Consider the following 18,644-nt stretch of genomic DNA (forward strand, 5'->3'; position numbering starts at 1 on the left):
AGTCCTGAAAATTCATTGGAACAACTGGTACTGAAGCTGAAACTCTAATCCTTTGGCCACCTGATAACAAAAGCTGACTCATTGGAAAAGACTCTGATGCTGGGAAAGACTGAAGGCTGGAGGAGAAGGAGACGACAGAGGATGAGATGGTTGGATGGCATCACCGACTCGATGGACATGAGTTTGAGCAAGCTCCAGGAGTTGGTGATAAGACAGGGAAGCCTGGCGTGCTGCAGTCCATGGGGTCGCAACGAGTCAGACACAACTAAGCGACTGAACTTGAACTTGTCTGTATGAAGGACCAAGCACCACTGATTCTGTCAGAGACACAGAGTAGATACGGAGCGGTGGGTAGGTGTGTGTGTGTCTATGTGTGTCTGTGTGTGTCTATGTGTGTCTGTGTGTGTGTCTGTGTCTCTGTGTAGCGGGGGTGGGGCAGAGACAGAGCTGGAGGAGAGGAGGGGAGGGAAGTGAGTCTAGCAGGGAGAGAGGGTCAGTTTGGGGAGATGAGCAAGGTCTGGGACGACAGGGTGATGGCTGGGCACTTGAACCTGGCTACAATGGTAAATTATATGTTCAGTTCAGTTCAGTTGCTCAGTCGTGTCCGACTCTTTGCGACCCCATGAACTGCAGCACGCCAGGCCTCCCTGTCCACCACCATCTCCTGGAGTTCACTCAAACTCAAGTCCATCGCGTTGGTGATGCCATCCAGCCATCTCATCCTCTGTTGTCCCCTTCTCCTCCTGCCCCCAATCCCTCCTAGCATCACAGTCTTTTCTAGTGAGTCAACTCTTTGCATGAGGTGGCCAAAGTACTGGAGTTTCAGCTTTACCATCATTCCTTCCAAAGAACACCCAGGGCTGATCTCCTTTAGAATGGACTGGTTGGATCTCCTTGCAGTCCAAGACACTCTCAAGAGTCTTCTCCAGCACCACAGTTCAAGAGCGAACTCGAGTCAGTCAGGGAGGCGGTCTACACAGCATGCCGGCATGGGACACAAGGGCCTCCCTCACCTCCTTTGGGTGAACAGGGGCTAATGTAACCCTGAGCTGGTGAGTCTGATGGTGTGAACACCACCATCCAAAAGGAAACTGGTTCTGCCTCGCGTGGGGACATGAGGCCGCCCAGCTGTGAAAAACCCTGCATTTTTAAACTTTTAACGGAAGATAGATTTCTTGTCATAAACATGCAACATGTTTGTTTTCAAAACTCAATTTTCAATAAAATATGCTTTCCTGAGAAAATTGAACAAGACTGAGCAGGGTCTGGAGAGCAGAAAGGCCAGGAGTCGGGAGAGGCCAGGTATGGGCCTGGGAGCCAGGAGGGCCCCCAGTCTCCACAGCCCCAGTCCCCTCCTCTCGCAGGGCTCTGGGCAGCAGGAGTCACCAGTGTGTGAAGGAGGTGAGCGTGACCTTCAGCAAATCAGCTTCTGAAGCCGCAGCACCCTTCTCTTTCCTTTCCCTGCAACAGCCTGAGTGTGCTCAGCAACTGCCGACAGAACGGCGAGCGCTGCAACTGACTGTGTGCTAACAGCAATCACAGCCACTCCCCGGGGCACAGCTAACCCTCAGATGGACGCTATGGTCAGAGGCGTTTCCTGAAACTGAATTTCACACCGCTTTTTTTCCCTGGAGGAACGCGACGGCGACAGTCAACACTTTCGGGAATAACCTGCAGTAGAGCAGAATTCTAGAAGTGGGGGTGGGGTCAGAGCGTAATTTCAATGAGATACATAAATAACGTAGAATCTTCCGACATGCATTTTAAAATCGATCATGGTGGTCCAATAAACGGTAGGCAAATAAATAAACTTCATCTTAAGCCTCAAGTCTAATGCAAACCTAACCCACGACAGGTCACGCGCTTCAGGCTTCCCTGGCGGCTCCGGGGCAAAGAGTCTGTCTGCAACTCGGGAGATCCAGGTTCAATCCCTGGGTTGGGAAGATTCCCCTGGAAAAAGGAATGGCAATCTACTCCAGTATTCTTGCCTGGAGAATCCCATGGACACAGGAGCCTGGCAGGCTATAGCCCATGGGGTCACAAAGAGTCGGACACGATTGAGTGACTAACACACACACATACACTTAAAGTTCACATAAAACTAAAAAGCTATGAAAGTTAGAGAAAATCTTCAGGATTTAGGGCTGGCCAAAGAGCTTTTAGGCATGATACTAAAAACACAGTCTTAACAGAAAAATAGTATATAAGTTCTATTTCTGCCTTATTGACTATGCCAAAGCCTTTGACTGTGTGGATCACAATAAACTGTGGGAAATTCTTCAAGAGATGGGAATGCCAGACCACCTGACCTGCCTCGTGAGGAATCTTATGCAGGTCAGGAAGCAACAGTTAGAACTGGACATGGAACAACAGACTTGTTCCAAATAGGAAAAGGAGGACATCAAGGCTGTATATTGTCACCCTGCTTATTGAACTTATACGCAGAGTATATCACGAGAAACGCCAGGCTGGGTGAAGCACAAGCTGGAATCAAGATTGCCGGGAGAAGTATCAATAACCTCAGATACGCAGATGACACCACCCTTATGGCAGAAAGTGAAGAGGAACTGAAAAGCCTCTTGATGAAAGTGAAAGAGGAGAGTGAAAAAGTTGGGTTAAAGCCCAACATTCAGAAAACGAAGATCATGGCATCCAGTCCCATCACTCCATGGGAAATAGATGGGTAACAGTGGAAACAGCGGCAGACTTTATTTTGGGGGGCTCCAAAATCACCACCACCATGAAACTGAAAGATGCTTACTACTTGGAAGGAAAGTTATGACCAACCTAGACAGCATATGAAAAACAGAGACATTACTTTGCCAACAAAAGTCCATCTAGTCAAGGCTATGGTTTTTCCAGTAGTCACATATGGATGTGAGAGTTGGACTATAAAGAAAGCTGAGCGCTGAAGAATTGATGCTTTTGAGCTGTGGTATTGGAGAAGACTCTTGAGAGTCCCTTGGACTGCAAGGAGATCCAACCAGTCCATCCTAAAGGAGATCAGTCCTGGGTCTTCATTGGAAAGACTGATGTTGAAGCTGAAACTCCACTACTTTGACCACCTGATGCGAAGAGCTGACTCATCGGAAAAGACCCTGATACTGGGAAAGAATGGGGGCAGGAGGAGAAGGGGACGGCAGAGGATGAGATGGTTGGATGGCATCACTGACTCAATGGACACTAGTTTGAGTGAACTCCGGAGATGGTGATGGACAGGGAGTCCACAGGGGTAGTAAAGAGTTGGACACAACTGAGCTGAACTGAACTGTTTAGGTTGAACTTCATCAAAATGAACAACTTTTCCTTAAAGAGACCGTAGGTCTTCAGAAGCGCAAGGATGAAGCCCGGCTGCAAGCCAGCACCTGACAAGGGAGCACACCGACACCCCCAGAGCAGGGGCGCCAGCCCAGGCGCAACGTGCACGCACGTGCAGCAAGGCTGTAATGGCGCAGCCCAAAACTGAGGGCCTGCCAAATACCCCCGGATGGACGAGCGTTACAATACACACACAACTTGTCAACGTGCAAAGGAGGGCCCTGCAGACACAGCCTGCCGAGGTCGGGGGTGCAGAGTGAGGAAAGAAACATAATCCTGTGTTATGGAACATGCGAAATGATGCTCAACAGACATGCAGGATGGGGGTGGTGGGGTGACCACAGAGGGCGCCTCGTGGTGCCAGGTAGGCACACAAGCCCACGATGCTGTGCCCTGGGTAGCGCCCCGGGTCCCTCTGCACCACCTGTGTGTCTCCCTGAGAAGAGTTAGTTAAAGAGTTTCTATGTTTTGGCGCCTGCAAAGACCAGAAGCCGTGCCAGGGCCAGCCACTGCATGGGCAGTGGCCCAGCTCCCAGCACCTCTGGCCCAGCCACAGAAGGCAGGGGGTGGGCAGGGGACAGCGAGCCACAGCACCAAGGTGGGCACACTCCTGGCGGGAAGGCTTCGGAGGGAAACCGCCCGGGCAAGAGGCGCCGAGGCCAAGCAGAGCCCCACGTGAGGAAACGGCAGTTCAACCAAGACTACAGAAGACCTGTAACTATCCTTTGAAGGATGAAACAGAAATGTAACTGAGAGCACAGATATCCTTAACTTAAAATCTAATCACATACACTGGATATGAAAAAAACAACTGTCAAACTGGAAAACATCAACGCGTGAGAGGACCACCAAGACCGAAGCGCTGGGGACACAGGAGGGAGACAGACAGGGAAATGAGCTGCTGCAGAGGTGGGGCTCGGGAGGAGGTGATGGAAGGGCGGGGCTCGGGGGAGGAGGCGCTGGGGGCGGGGCTGGGGAAGAGGTGGGGGTGGGGGTGGGAGTGGGGGTGGGGGTGGGAGTGGGGGTGGGGGCGGGTGGGGGCGGGGTGGGGTGGGGGTGGGGGTGGGGGTGGTTCCGGGAGGAGGCGCTGGGGACGCCCAAGAACCCTCAGCCTCAGGTGTGCGTCAGGCCGCGGGGAGCCACGGAAGGCCCTCAGGAACCAGCAGGCGACGCGCCCAAGGAACTCCGGGGTGTAACTGCACACCTGGGGACTGACAGCTCTCAGCAGCTCCAGGCCTAACTGCCCTCCCCACTGCCTGCTCCCCAGGGAGACTGGTGGGTTCTGAGCCTCCCAAGAAAGTGACTCCCAAAGAGGGGGAGGAGCAACCCGTGGGCTGGGCACACCAAGGGAAGCCCCGCAGACAGGCTGGCAATCACCCGCCAGGACCCAGCTGGCAACCCTGGCGAGTGACGCCCTCTTCCCGGCCGCTCCCCTCCATGAAACCAACAGCAGACAGACAGGAGAGGCCCTCCCAACAGGGACGTGTTACCAGGCCCGGGATGGACTTCGGCATGGTCTTCCGAGCCCTGTGGACCTTGATGTCGGCGCCCGGGGCCGGGGCCTTCTTGTCCTCTGTGTCCTTGCTGCCCTCCCCAGGCTTGGCTGGCACAGCAGCCGGCGGCTGGGGGAAAGCACCGGGAGTCCTCCCTTTGCCAGCCCCACCAGGAAGGGTCTTCGCCGCATGGCCAGGCAGGGAGGAGGCCAGGGTGCTGGCCACCCGCAGTGGCGGCTCAGACAAGGGGGCCTTGCCAAGGAAGTAGCCGTTGCTCCCGACGACAGGACTCTGGGGGAAGCCGTCAGAGCGGATGTGGTTCTGCCTCCCCAGCTCGGGGTCTCTGTCCAGAATCCCATTCTCCGCTATCCGGGCCCCCGGGCCGGCCCCCTCCTGCGGGCTGCCCCGCGTGCTCTCCTGAGGGTGCTTCACAGCAGCCGCGTGGCCGCTGGCGTTGCTCTGGTCACAGGACCCGTTGGTCTCCCCGTCTGCAGCCACCGGGGCCTCCCCTCCCTGCTGTTCCGCTGAGCCGTCATCAGCAGCCATGGGTGACCCTGCAGAAAGAGAACAAGAGTCAGGGGTGCCCACCTGCGACCCCAACAGAGTCCCACTGCTGTGCTCACAGCAAACTGTCTACTTCACGGACAAACATCTGACTTCAGACGGACTACATACAAACCACAGCACAGTCACTGTCTCAACAGTGAGTCGATGGAGTGGGCGACGACCTGTCCCCGGGAGGGAGGGCAGTCTGCCCCGAGCCCCAACCGAGGAGGGGGCAGGGCCACAGTCCTTGAAACAAACACCCGCTTGTCTATGAAATACTTTTTAAAAGGCTTCAAACACGTGACACAGATGTAGTATCCTCCAGGAACAAAGTCACTGCTGGAAAACAAAACTGGGGAGGATTCAGACAGAAAACAAGGTCTCCGGAGCCGCTGCCCAAGAACAGACCTGAAGAAAACAGGACGCGTTCCGTCTGTCGGTCAGGAGCTTAACAAACCTCTGGTCTCTGAAGCTCATCTCCTCCACAGCTTGATAAACAAAGCAACCCACGTGCCACCAGCAGGAGAAAGCCCGCAGCTCCAGCACTGGGTGCAGGGGACAGAGGTCATGTCCAGGAGCCCACCACCCACCAGCCCCGTCCCCAGGTAACAGCACAGCGCCTCCACAAGCCCATCGCAGCAGCACTAGCCCCTGGGGCGAGGCCTGCATTCACTGCTAGGGCCCGAGCACAGAAGCACAAGTGCAGTAAGTACAATCTCAATCAATAAATGACTATTAATTTCTTAAAATCCTCAGCAAAACAGAATAGGTGAAAAACCTACTCAGCTTGGAGAAGCCCGCGTGCCAATCTACTGCAAACGTAAACTTATTCAGAAACGCTACACGGATTCCACGTAAGACCAGAAACAATGTCAGGACACCTAGTAACACCACTAAGGTTTACGCAAGAGTGGTGTCCCAGGTGGCCCCACAAGAGCAGAGATGAAGTGAGAGGCCAGGCAACAAGGGGCGAGCTCTCCCGCACACATGGGGTGCAGAGGCGTCAAACGGGTGCAGAGAGGCTGCCAGACCTGAAATCAAGCGCAAGTAACAAGGGCATTCTCCTAGGCCAGCCTTAACTCTGGGGAAGAAAACATGAGGAAAATAAGACAGCATTCACAGAAGCAGAAAACTATTAAATAGGATATAAAATTTAACCAAGATCATGCAAGGCCTCTATGGAGGTGGCAACAATACAGAGATGCGTGTCACCTCAAATTAACCCTCCAAGTTCAATGGCACCCTAGCTGAAGCTCCAATCAGTGTACTGAGGAACTCCAAAACCTTACTTTAAAAAGCGCAGGGAAAGCAGCTTAAAGAAGGAAGCTGGACCCTTGACTCAAACCAGATACAAAAATCAACTGAAAACGTAGCCGAGATCTAAGTCTAAGACGGAAACACAGATATAAGTCTTCATGACTTTCTATGAAGCAACGGCTTCTCAGACGCCGTAACAGAAGCGCAGGCAACCAGAGAAAGCCAGACAGACCGGACTGCGTATCGTGCTTCCAAGAACACAGTCAGGGAAGGGAAAGGAGTACCTGCAGGTTGCTGTTCAGTCACTAAGTCGTGTCTGACCCTTTGCGACCCCAAGGAACTACAGCACGCCAGGCCCCCTGTCCTCCACTATCTCCCAGAGTGTGCTCAAACTCACGCCCACTGAGCTGATGATGCCACCTAACCATTTTATCCTCTGCGCATCAGGTGGCCAAAGTACAGATCGGAAGGCAGTATTTGCAAACCACGCATTTGATAAGGAACTTGTATCTTAAATGTATTTTGAAAAGCCTCTGACAATTCATCAATAAAAATCAATAACCCGCCACATGACCCAGCAACCCCACTCCTAATCATGGACCCCGAGGAAACCAAAACTGGAAAGCTCCCACACATCCCACTGGTCACTGAAGCGCGATTCACAACAGCTGGGGCAAGGAGCCACCCCACGCCGGGGGCCAGCGTGAGGAGCTCCGCCCGCGGCCCAGGTGCCCGTCGACAGGTGCGCGGGCAAAGGCTCTGCCGTGCATATACACAATGGGATGTTACTCAGCCATAACAAGGAATACATCTGAGTCAGTTCTAATGAGGTGGGTGAGCCTAGACTGAAGTTAAGTCAGAAAGGTAAATTCTAACACATTATATACGAAATCTAGAAAGATGGTACTAACGAATTTTTTTACAGGGCAGCAATGGAGAAACAGAGGACAGACTTACGGACACGGGGAGGGGGCAGAGGGTGAGATGTACGGAGAGAGTGACGTAGAAACTCACATGAAGTATTAGTATCAGTCGCTCAGTTGTGCCCGACTCTTTGCGACCCCGTGGACTGCAGCCCACCAGGCTCCACTGTCCATGAGATTTTCCAGGCAAGGATACTGGAGTGGGTTGCCATTTCCTTCTCCAGGGGATCTTCCCAAGGGTTTGAACCTGGGTCTCCTACACTGCAGGCAGATTCTTTACTGACTGAGCTACAAGGGAATGGACACTTATGTCACCATATATAAAGCAGACAGCCGAAGGGAATTTGCTGTGTGTCTCAGGGAACTCAACCTAGGGGGTGGGGTGGGGAGGGAGATGGGAGGGAGGTTCAAGAGGGAGGGGATATAAGTAAACCTATGGCTGATTCATGTTAGGGTTTGACAGAAAACAGCAAAACTCTGTAAAGCAATTATCCTTCAATTAAAAAATAAATAAAATTTTTAAAAATCAATAACCAATTTTATGGGCAAAGTATCTGAACTGACATTTCTGCCAAGAAGATATACAGAAGCTAAGAAGCACAAAAAGAAATGCTCAGCGTCAGCAGTCAGCAGGGGGACACACAAACCCGGACGGCTCTGACCAGAAAGACGGGGCCAGTGAGCCGGTGCTGTGGGGATGGGCGGAGGGCAGCCGCCTCGGCAACCAGTCTGGAGGCTCCCGGGAGGAGCCCAGGGCTGGGCTCAGGGGCCGCGCGTGAGGAGGAGCCCACAGCACACACCCTCAAGCTCTTTAGGAAAAGGCCTAGGAGGGCGGAGAGGGGAGGAGCCCACGGACGGCAGCATGCCAGGGAAGAGGAGAGCACAGCCGGAGGAGAGCACCAAGGCAGGGCTCCAGGGGTCCCGCACGGGAGCAGAGGGGCAGCAGGACAGTGGGTGGGTGGCTGGAGGCAGCAGAGAGGGGCTGTGGGCTGCACCCCCAGGCGCGAGTGAGGCAGTAAGCAAAGCAGGCCCACGGATGTCCGTCCATCAGCGCACGCCAGGCACCTGGGACCAAAGGCAGACACGAGCTGGCCCCCAGGACCGGCTTCCGACCTGGGAAGGGGTGGGGCTCCAAGACAGTTTTGGGATGCAAGGGCCCCCAAGCCCCCCCCACCCAGCCCCAGAGCCCCAGCAGCTCTCCTGGAATCTGACACGCTTTGATCACGTGCCGTCGCCCACACAACCCTGCCCTGTGGCCTGGGCCCCGGGTCCTTCCTCCCAGCGTGAGGCTGCCTGCTGCCAGCCCCGGCCCAGGGCCCACACTCTGTATCCCCCACAGGCACCCTCGGGCATGCACGCGCAGTCACAAAAGAGGACCCCGTGGATGTGAAAGGTGACAGACGCCGCCCGCGAGGGAGCAGGGCCACCGGAGTCCCCGTCACAGCTCGGGACGCACATGCACGTGGCCGCTAGCCCGGGGCCCAAGGTGCTCCCCGCCAGCAGGCCACCTGAGGCCACGTCCTGGGAGGCTCAGCCACTGGACAGGGCGCCCCGGACCCCCGCAGGACAACGGCCCCCGTCTCCCTGCATGTCTGCCAAGATGGCCCACCCTGCGCCTGGTGGAGTGGCTGCCTGCACACAGCAGGCTCGGCCCGGCGTCTGCGTGCCGAGGCCAGGGCCCGGCTGGGCGTCCATAGCCGCAAGCTCGGATGACCTCAGCCCCTACCTGGTCTCGTCCCCAGCTGAGAGGCAGGCAGGTGCCCAGGGCAGGAGCGCAGCGGGCCCCGGGTGCTGCCGTCCAGCCAGGACGCTGCTCTCAGGAGGGCCACCGGCAGGCTCGGGTGGGACAGTGGGCTCACCTCCCACAGTCGGTCCCAGCGCGGCCCCATGCAGGGCAGCCAGAGGCTCCCTGGGCACCAGGCTCTTGCCAGCCTCCCTCCACCGCTGGGCAACTCGGGGGTCTTCCAAGTCTAGGCACCTCGTGCAGCCGCCCCTGCTGGCCCTGGTGCTCTGGGGATTGGGACCTCTGCCTCCCAGCAGGCCGGGAGCCCAGGGCCCCGCTCCAGGGACCGCCCTGCAGGCCCGCGGACCCAGCGCCCTTACCTTCACTCGGCAGCTCGGCTCCCAGGCCGCAGTCCTGCTTGGTCTCCCCCTTCGCCGGAACCGCCTGCGGAAGAGAAGCAGTCGTCAGTCGCACTCCACCAGAGGACCCCGGCCCACGGGCGTCGCACTCACATCAGAATCAGCCCAGCAAGGACGGCGGACTGGGCCCCTTAGGCCCGTGAGGACGCCCACGACACGGGCTGCAGGGGGAGAGGCCGGTGCTGCCAACAGGCCCGGGAGACTCCAGGCAACAGAGGGCCCCGCCCTCGCACTCCCAGATTCCGGACATGTGGCCTGACCAGTGGTCTGGAACCCAGGGGTTTCCAAAGTGGGGGATGCTGGGATCCCTGAAGACCCCTAAGGACCGAGGACCAGCTGTTCTATGAGTCACGTGCACACACACGGGGCGGGGGGGGCTGGCAGCACTGCCGAGCCCAGGCGCCCAGACCACAGCTGCTGGCACCGGGGTGGTCAGCCGCTCCTGCGGGGCGCCCCGTTACAGGGGAAAGCTCCGTCCACGGGCTCAGGGGCCTGCAGGCCGGCCCCGATCCTGAGCGCCTGTCCTGTGCCGGGAAGCCAGTCCAGGGGGCGCGGAGCACAGCAGGGCCCAGGTGACAGGACCAGGGACAGCGGGGGTGACCACCCCAGGAGCCGGCGAACAGCAATGGACGAGACGGCAGAGAGACCTCTGTGCTCAGGGCCACAGGGGCCTTTCTCAGCCAAGTCCTGGGAGCTGTGTTCCAGAAAGGGGTGAAGAGACAGACACGTGATCTTCAGCAAGAGCGTGGGGGGCCATGCGGGTGTGACAGAGCCACGGGGGGGCTGTGAGGGTGTGACGGGGGGAGGACATGAGGGTGTGACAGGGGGACCGTGAGGGTGTGATGGGTGGGGGCTGTGAGGGTGTAACGGGGGGGCTGTGAGGGTGTGACGGGGGGCTGTGAGGGTATGAAGGGGGGGATGTGAGGGTGTGACGGGCGTGGGACGTGAGGGTGTGACGGGGGTGCTATGAGAGTGTGGTGGGGGGCCGTGAGGGTGTGATGGGTGTGACCGGTGGGTGCTATGAGGGTGTGACCGGTGGGGGATGTGAGGGTGTGATGGGGGGCTATCAGGGTGTGACAGAGGGGCTGTCAGGGTGTGACGGGTGGGGGCTGTGAGGGTGTGACAGAGGGGCTGTCAGGGTGTGACGGGTGGGGCTGTGAGGGTGTGACGGGTGGGGGCTGTGAGGGTGTGACGGGTGGGGGCTGTGAGGGTGTGACGGGTGGGGGCTGTGAGGGTGTGACGGGGGGGCTGTGAGGGTGTGACGGGGGGGCTGTGAGGGTGTGACGGGTGGGGGCTGTGAGGGTGTGACGGGTGGGGTACGTGAGGGTGTGACGGGTGGGGGCTGTAAGGGTGACGGGTGGGGTACGTGAGGGTGTGACGGGTGGGGGCTGTGAGGGTGTGATGGGTGGGGTACGTGAGGGTGTGACGGGTGGGGGCTGTGAGGGTGTGACGGGGGGGCTGTGAGGGCGTGACGGGTGGGGGCTGTGAGGGTGTGACGGGGGGGCTGTGAGGGTGTGACGGGTGGGGGCTGTGAGGGTGTGACGGGGGGGGCTGTGAGGGTGTGAGGGGTGGGGGCTGTGAGGGTGTGACGGGGGGGCTGTGAGGGTGTGACGGGTGGGGGCTGTGAGGGTGTGACGGGGGGGCTGTGAGGGTGTGGCGGGTGGGGGCTGTGAGGGTGTGACGGGTGGGGGCTGTGAGGGTGTGACAGGGGGGCTGTGAGGGTGTGACGGGTGGGGGCTGTGAGGGTGTAACGGGGGGGCTGTGAGGGTGTGACGGGGGGGCTGTGAGGGTGTGGCGGGTGGGGGCTGTGAGGGTGTGACGGGGGGGCTGTGAGGGTGTGACGGGCGTGGGACGTGAGGGTGTGACAGGGGGGCCGTGAGGGTGTGATGGGTGTGACCGGTGGGTGCTATGAGGGTGTGACCGGTGGGGGATGTGAGGGTGTGATGGAGGGCTGTGAGGGTGTAACAGGGGGGGCTGTCAGGGTGTGACGGGTGGGGGCTGTGAGGGTGTGACATTCGGAGGGCTGTGAGGATACAACCAGGGGGGCACAGCTGTGGGCATCTTCCCCAGCTCTCTCAATAGCCTGCATTCCCCTCATTCGGGGCCTGGACGACAGCCTGGTCTGCTGTCGCTGGCCAGCCACACGGCCCCACCGCAGTAAGGAAGCCAGAGCGTGGACAGGCACCAAAGAAAGCCAGAGGCCCCAGGAGGCAGGAGCAGATCCTGATGGGAAGGCCTGACACGCCCTCCTCATCAGGAGAACCAGCCTTCGGCCAGCAAACAAGCCCGTGCTCCGCACCCTGAGGCCGGCCCCCCCGCCACCAACCTGCTACTTTGGGAGGCCCAGCCACACCCCCTCAGGCGGCCACACCTGTTCCCCGACGGTCCACACCTGGCACACCCCAGCCCTCTGCCCCCAGCGCGTGCGCTCAGGGAACACCCAGCCCAAACCATAACAAAACCCGAACCAAGCAGAATGCGGACTAAGACCTGAGGCCTGCTGGCTCCCCTCCAGGCAGAGGCTGTGACAATCCCCACGGGGTGAAATGGCAGGTAAGCCCGGCCCTGCTCTGCAGGAGGAGCCTCAGCCCACCCCGGGCGCGCCTCCAGAGCGCTGCTCCAGCAGCGTGGGGCCCTGGGCCTTCGCACAGAAACCATCCCATGTGCTGCCTCCATGGAGAGGATGAGGCTCACGGGAGAGAGGACCGGCTGGGGGCAGCCGGGGCACAGAGCAGCTCAGAACCTCGGGCTAACCCAAGAAGGAAGCGCCGAAAGCTGGCGGGCCATGTCCAAGAACCAGGACAGACGGGCAGGATGCAGCTCCCGGGTGTCATTCCTCTGAGCCTCAGAATGAGTAACGAAGGGAGCGATGGCTGAGTGAACACCGGCGTCGACAGACGAGTCAGCTCAGCCGAGTCCGACTCCGCAACCCCGTGGACTGCAGCACGCCAGGCCTCCACACCCATCGCCGAGCCCTGAAGCTTGCTCGGACTCGTGTCCATCCAGTGAGCAACAGGAACAGCAGCTGACAGCCCGACAGGGTGGCTCCTCCTTACCCGAGATTCCACCCACTGACGGCGAGACATGCTGGGGGCGGAAGCCGCCACTCCAATTCGTGGAGGAGCTTCACGAGAAACTCGACCTTCACAGAGTCTCCCAGTATCTCCCACAAGACTGTCCTCAGGTACCGGGGGCACCTGCAGGCTCTCCTCACGCCGGGTCGTCACGGACAAAGGGGCAGGTCTCTGGTCTCCTGACACCCAGCCCTAGGCTTCTGGAAAGCAGCGCAGGCCCTTGGGTAAGGAAGACAGGGAGCTGGAGACCAGAGGAGCCAGGAGTCCCCGCAAGTCCCCGGGCAGAGTGCGAAAGCACCCTGAGAGGTTATCATGACGACTGCACACCCGGCCACCGGGCGCCATCTCTGCGTGACCACATGATGGCCGTGCACACACGGCGACCGGCCGCCATCTCTGCGTGACCACGCGACGGCCATGCACACACGGCCACCGGGCGCCATCTCTGCGTGACCACGTGACAGCCGTGCACACCCACCAACCGGGCGCCATCTCTGCGTGACCACGCAACGGCTGTGCACAAGGTGACCAGACGCCGTGTCCACATGACCAGTGTGTGTGCAATGACTGGGGTGCCGTGTCCAGGGGTGACCACGTGTACCCACTGATGCCTGTACATACAGTGACAGGCACCGCGTCCACGTGGCGACACGACTGCACACACAGTGACTGGGTGCCCCATCCACGGGTAAGCACGTGTGACGACGTAACAGCTGAGACTGGGGGCTGTGTCCGCATGTGACCACACGCGACGAGATGACTGAATATACAGAGACCAGCGTCGTGTCCACAGGTCACCGCGGGTGGCCGCGAGAGAACTGTAAGCACAGCAACGACCGGGCACCGTGACGGTGTCCTCGTGTGACCACACGGCTGTACACGCAGTGAACGGGTGCGGGGTCCGTGTGCGGTTACCGTGACAGCTGCGTGCAGACCAGACAGCGGCGCCGTCACGTTCTGACAGTGATTCAGAAGGACTGCCCTCGTCTGCGTTAAGAGGTGGACCTGACTCCGAGCAGTGCAGGGGAGACGCTGCACACGTGCCTGTGAGTGTGTTCACACGGGGGCACACGTGAAGGACAGAGTGGACGTTGGTAAAGACAGACGGGCATCGCTGTGCTAACCTTGGAACTTTTCTGTCTGTTTGAAATTATTTCAAAATAAACTGTCGTAAAAAGCAGCTAGAAAAGCCTTCAGATGAGAAGCAGGCCGTGCACTGCGGGCTCAGAGGCCAAAGCCGAGCATGAGGGCGGAGGCGGCAGCGAGGACTTGCGGCAGGAGCGCAGGCTCTGTCCCCAGGACCCTGGCACACTGGACAACGGCTCCTGCGGCTGAGGGCGGGGCCCTGCCCCGGGCGGCCGGGGGTGAAGGGCCTGGCGCCCGACGCGGAGCCCACAGCCCAGGGTGCTCAGCGCTCACACCACACCCACGTGCATGGGGGCTCCTCCAGCTTCTGCGCCTGCACCCCGTGTGGACGGGGGCCAGGACACACACAGGCCCCAGTGCGGCTGAGGGACCCATGTCCCGGAAAGCGCAGGACCAAGACGTAGAGACACGGGTGGGGCTGGGACCGAGGGGCCAGCGGGCCCAGGAGCCAGGAGCCACAGCTGCGTTCACCTCAGTCAGCACAGGGGGTCTCAGTTTGCCTTTCCTGAGTCGGGAAGACGAGAAGCTGGGTGACCCCAGGCTGGGAGAGGTGGTGCCTGGTCAGGCCCCTGGGGGAGCTGATCTCCGGACACCCAGGACCAGCACTGAGGCCGCACGTGGGTCCCGACCCGCAAGGTCTGGGCCGTGAGCAACGCTCACACAGCTCACCCGCCTGCCCCGACGTCGGCACCTGACTTCAGGCGTCACCTCCCGGGAGCGTCCTTGGCTGCCCCCTCAGTAATGCCACCATGACCCACCCCACCAGGTAGGGCAGGGGGGCCAGCTGCCTCAGCCCAGAACCCCAAAGTCCCACTGTCCACCGAGGGTGGGGTGGGACCACACCTAGTCTCCAACCATGGCCTCACGTGGACGGACCCCGGCACCCCTCAGCCCATCACAGCTGCCCCCCACCGCCCACCACCCACACTCGTCAACCTTCCCTGAAACAGGAGGCCTCGGGGTCCGAGGCCCTTCCGGGACCTCACCCAGCAGTCTCACTGACGGTGCCAGGGCTGTGCTGTCGGCACCTGAGCAGGAGTCAGGACGGTGGCACTGAGTGGTATAGGGACCGAGCTCATCCCCACTGCAGTCCCACCACCGACGCCACCTCTGGGCCCCGGGGTCCTTGCTGGCGAGAACGGGGCGTCTGGAGACAAACCAGAGCGGGCACAGCTGCACAGCCCAGCACTCCCACAAACTCAGCACAAACCACCCACCTCCGGCCACCACTACCAGCGACATCTGCCCACAAAATTAAGGTTCATAACTCCCCCGAGAAAAGGTCTGTTTTAAGGATATTCTGTAACACACCTTCTAATCATGCCAGAGTGAGCCCGTTTCACCCTGCATCTACCCGAAGGCACCCAGGAACACTGACACACACGCCGTGCCAGGCCTGGGCAAGCGCGGATCTCAGCTACACCCGTCCCCACTCAAAGCCCAGCACTGCTGCTGGGGGCACCGGGCGGAAGGGGCACGCACGGCGTGGGGCAGGCGGGGAGGACGGACAGGCAGGTGGGCAGGACGCAGCTACAAGAGGGCGAGGGTCCTCACAGGGCTGGAGCCTGAGGTGCTGGCAGGTCTCCAGTGAAGGACAAACCAGCCCGTCAGATGAACAGAGACGCTCCAGAGAAAAAGAATACTCTCTGGGCCTGAAATGTCTGCACAAGCCTCTACCTAACAAAGCCTGTGCGAGCCTCTCCTCTAATGCTGCTGTGCCTTTAAAACTCAAGCTGCCAGCAGCCAGTTTTGCATAAAAAGGAACAGCAGCACTTAGTCCAAGCTCGTAGAAGAGAAATGATTTCACTTCTCTCAACCTTGTCTAGCTCTGTCCCAGATCGAAGCAAAACAAAATGATGGGTTAAAACAAAGTTTTCAGCCATGATCTGACTTTAAATTAGGACTTCTCCATTTATAGTCATCTACCTGATTGGATCTAACAGAAGCAGAAGATTTTAAGAAAAGGTGGCAATAATACACAGAAGAACTATACAAAAAAGATCCTAATGACCCAGATAACCACGAAGGCGTGATCACTCACAGACCCAGACATCCTGGAGTGCAAAGTCAACTGGGCCTTAGAAAGAACCACTACAAACAAAGCTAGTGTGGGTGATGGAATTCCACTTAAGCTATTTCAAATCCTTAAAGATCATTCTGTGAAAGCGCTGCATTCAATATGCCAGCAAATTTGGAAAATTCAACAGTGGCCACAGGACTAAAAAAGGTCAGTTTTCACTCCAATCCCAAAAAAAGGCAATGCCAAAGAATGTTCAAACTACCACACAACTGCACTCATCTCACATGCTAGCAAAGTAATGCTCAAAATTCTCCAAGCAAGGCTTCAACAGTACGTGAACCTAGAACTTCCAGATGTTCAAGCTGGATTTAGAAAAGGCAGAGGAACAACAGATCAAATTGCTAACATCCGGTGGATCATCAAAAAAGAAAGAGAGTTCCAGAAAAACATCTGCTTCTGCTTTCTTGACTATACCAAAGCCTTTGACTGTGTGGATCACAACAAACTGTGGAAAATTCTTTAAGAGATAGGAATACCAAACCACCTTACCAACCTCCTGAGAAATCTGTATGCAGGTCAAGAAGCAACAGTTAGAATCACACATGGAACTGCTTCCAAACTGGGAAAAGAGTATGTCAAGACTGTATAACATCACCCTGCTTATTTAATTTACATGCATAGAATATCGCGCGAAACGCCGGGCTGGATGAAGCACAAGCTGGAATCAAGACTGCTGATAGAAATGTCAATAACCTCAGTTATGAAGACAACACCATCCTTAACGGCAAAAGCGAAGAGGAACTGAGGAGCCTCCTGATGAAAGTGAAAGAGGAGAGCGAAAACACTGGCTTAAAACTCCACATTCAAAAAACTAAGATCATGGCATCCGGTCCCATCACTTCGTGCAAACAGAGGGGGGAACAACTGAAACAGTGACAGACTACTTTCTCGGGCTCCAGAATCACTGCAGATGGCGAATGCAGCCACGGAATTAAAAAATGCTTCCTCCCTGGAAGAAAAGCTATGACCATAAGAAGCAGAAACGTTACTTTGTCGACAAAAGTCCATCTACTCAAAGCTATGGTCTTTCCAGCAGCCGTGTATGGATGTGAGGTGCTGTCTCTCAGTCATATCGGACTCTGTGCGACCCCATGGACTACAGCCCCCTGGGCTCCTCTGTCCATGGTATTCGCCAGGCAGGAATACTGGAGTGTGTTGCCATTTCCTTCTCTGTGGATGGGAGAGTTGGACCATAAAGAAAGCTGAGCGCCAAAGAATTGATGCTTCTGAACTGTGGTATTGCAGAAGACTCTTGAGAATCCCTTGGACTGCTAGATCAAACCAGTCCATCCTAAAGGAGATCAACCTTGAATATTCACTGGAAGGACTGATGCTGAAGCTGAAGCTACAATACTTTGGCCACCTGATGTGAAAAGCTGACTCACTGAAAAAGACCCTGATGCTGGAAAAGACTGAGGGCAAGAGAAGGGGGCAACACAGGATGAGATGGTTGGATGGCATCACCAACTCAATGGACATGGTTTGAGCAGACTCTGGAAGATGACGGACGGGGAGGCCTGGCGTGCTGCAGTCCAAGGGGCCAGAAAGAGCCGGACACGACTGAGCGACTGCACTGACCGACCTGTTTGTGAGAGAGTGAAACACGCTCGCACACACGAGCAACCACACAGCGGTGCAGGCTGTGGCCAGGTCAAGGCAGCCGCGGACGCCAGAGCCCGCCAGGCCACTCCCTCCACTGATGCCAGAGCCCGCCAGGCCACTCCCTCCACTGATGCCAGAGCCCGCCAGGCCACTCCCTCCACGCACAGGCCAGAGCCCGCCAGGCCACTCCCTCCACTGATGCCAGAGCCCGCCAGGCCACTCCCTCCACTGATGCCAGAGCCCGCCAGGCCACTCCCTCCACGCACAGGCCAGAGCACAGAACCCACAGGGGAGGGCCTGCCGGCAGTTCACTTGTTTCCCAAAGCCTGGCCTTTTTCCTGGAAGAACCTCCAGTGAAATCCTCTAAAGTCTCCCTCAGGCCTCGTCACTGATGGGTCACAGCTTCCTACAGCCTGTGACCCTGACCCCATGGGCCCGGAACCCTAGTGCGCCAGCCTCGGGAGGAGAGGCGCCCCCACTGCGGACAAGCCCTCCACTCTCCTCCCCTCCTTCCGCACCTGCTCACCTGTCCCACCTCCAGCCAAGACCCACGTGTCCCAAGAAAGAGGGGCCCTAGCTCCTTCACCTCCTCCCTGGGAGACAGACACAAAGTCAAACCCGCACAACCACCAGGAACCCGGACCTGTGACGCGTCCGCAGCATCAGACCTTCCGGCTTGAGTGCGCCGCACACAGCGGGAACAGCGGGCGTGTGCTCAGCGGGCGTGCGCTCCACACGCATGCCGCTCAGCTCTCGCGCAGCACGCCGCCAAGACACGGCAGTTCCAGAAAGACAGCTGCCCCCAAGGTCTGCTCCCCGCTACCTGTAGCACCCTGCCCAGACTCCAGGAACTCTGCGAGCAGACCTCACCTCTAACTCCCAAACCCAGACTGAAAACGGGATCTTCTCAGGGCCTGGGGCTTGAGAGATTCTGGGGCTTCGTTCAGTCAAAAAGCCTTTTACACGCAGACTTCCAAACAAGCAGACAGCTACAGGGTGGCAGCAAGGGGAGAGCCTGGAAGGGCGACTGGGGTCCTGAGGGCGGGGTGCAGCGCTGCACCAC

At 58.1% G+C, this 18,644-nt stretch overlaps 1 protein-coding gene across 3 annotated transcripts in view; it reads right to left on the reverse strand.

Annotated features, from left to right (window-relative positions):
* EHMT1 (euchromatic histone lysine methyltransferase 1) overlaps positions 1 to 18,644 on the reverse strand; it is a 110,948-nt gene that overhangs the window by 58,224 nt on the left and 34,080 nt on the right. For all 3 annotated transcript variants that reach the window (XR_001918898.1, XR_001918897.1, XM_018056201.1), the window contains exons 2-3: positions 9,641 to 9,704; positions 4,809 to 5,365 (exon numbers count right to left, since the gene is read on the reverse strand). Coding sequence is in view for 1 of the 3 variants with exons in the window: in XM_018056201.1 (XP_017911690.1) it covers positions 4,809 to 5,365; positions 9,641 to 9,704 (621 nt within the window). In the remaining 2 variants the exon portion in view is untranslated. The remainder of the gene's footprint in view (positions 1 to 4,808; positions 5,366 to 9,640; positions 9,705 to 18,644) is intronic.

The sequence above is a fragment of the Capra hircus genome, chromosome 11 (assembly GCF_001704415.2).
Source record: "Capra hircus breed San Clemente chromosome 11, ASM170441v1, whole genome shotgun sequence".
Classification (NCBI taxonomy): domain Eukaryota; kingdom Metazoa; phylum Chordata; class Mammalia; order Artiodactyla; family Bovidae; genus Capra; species Capra hircus.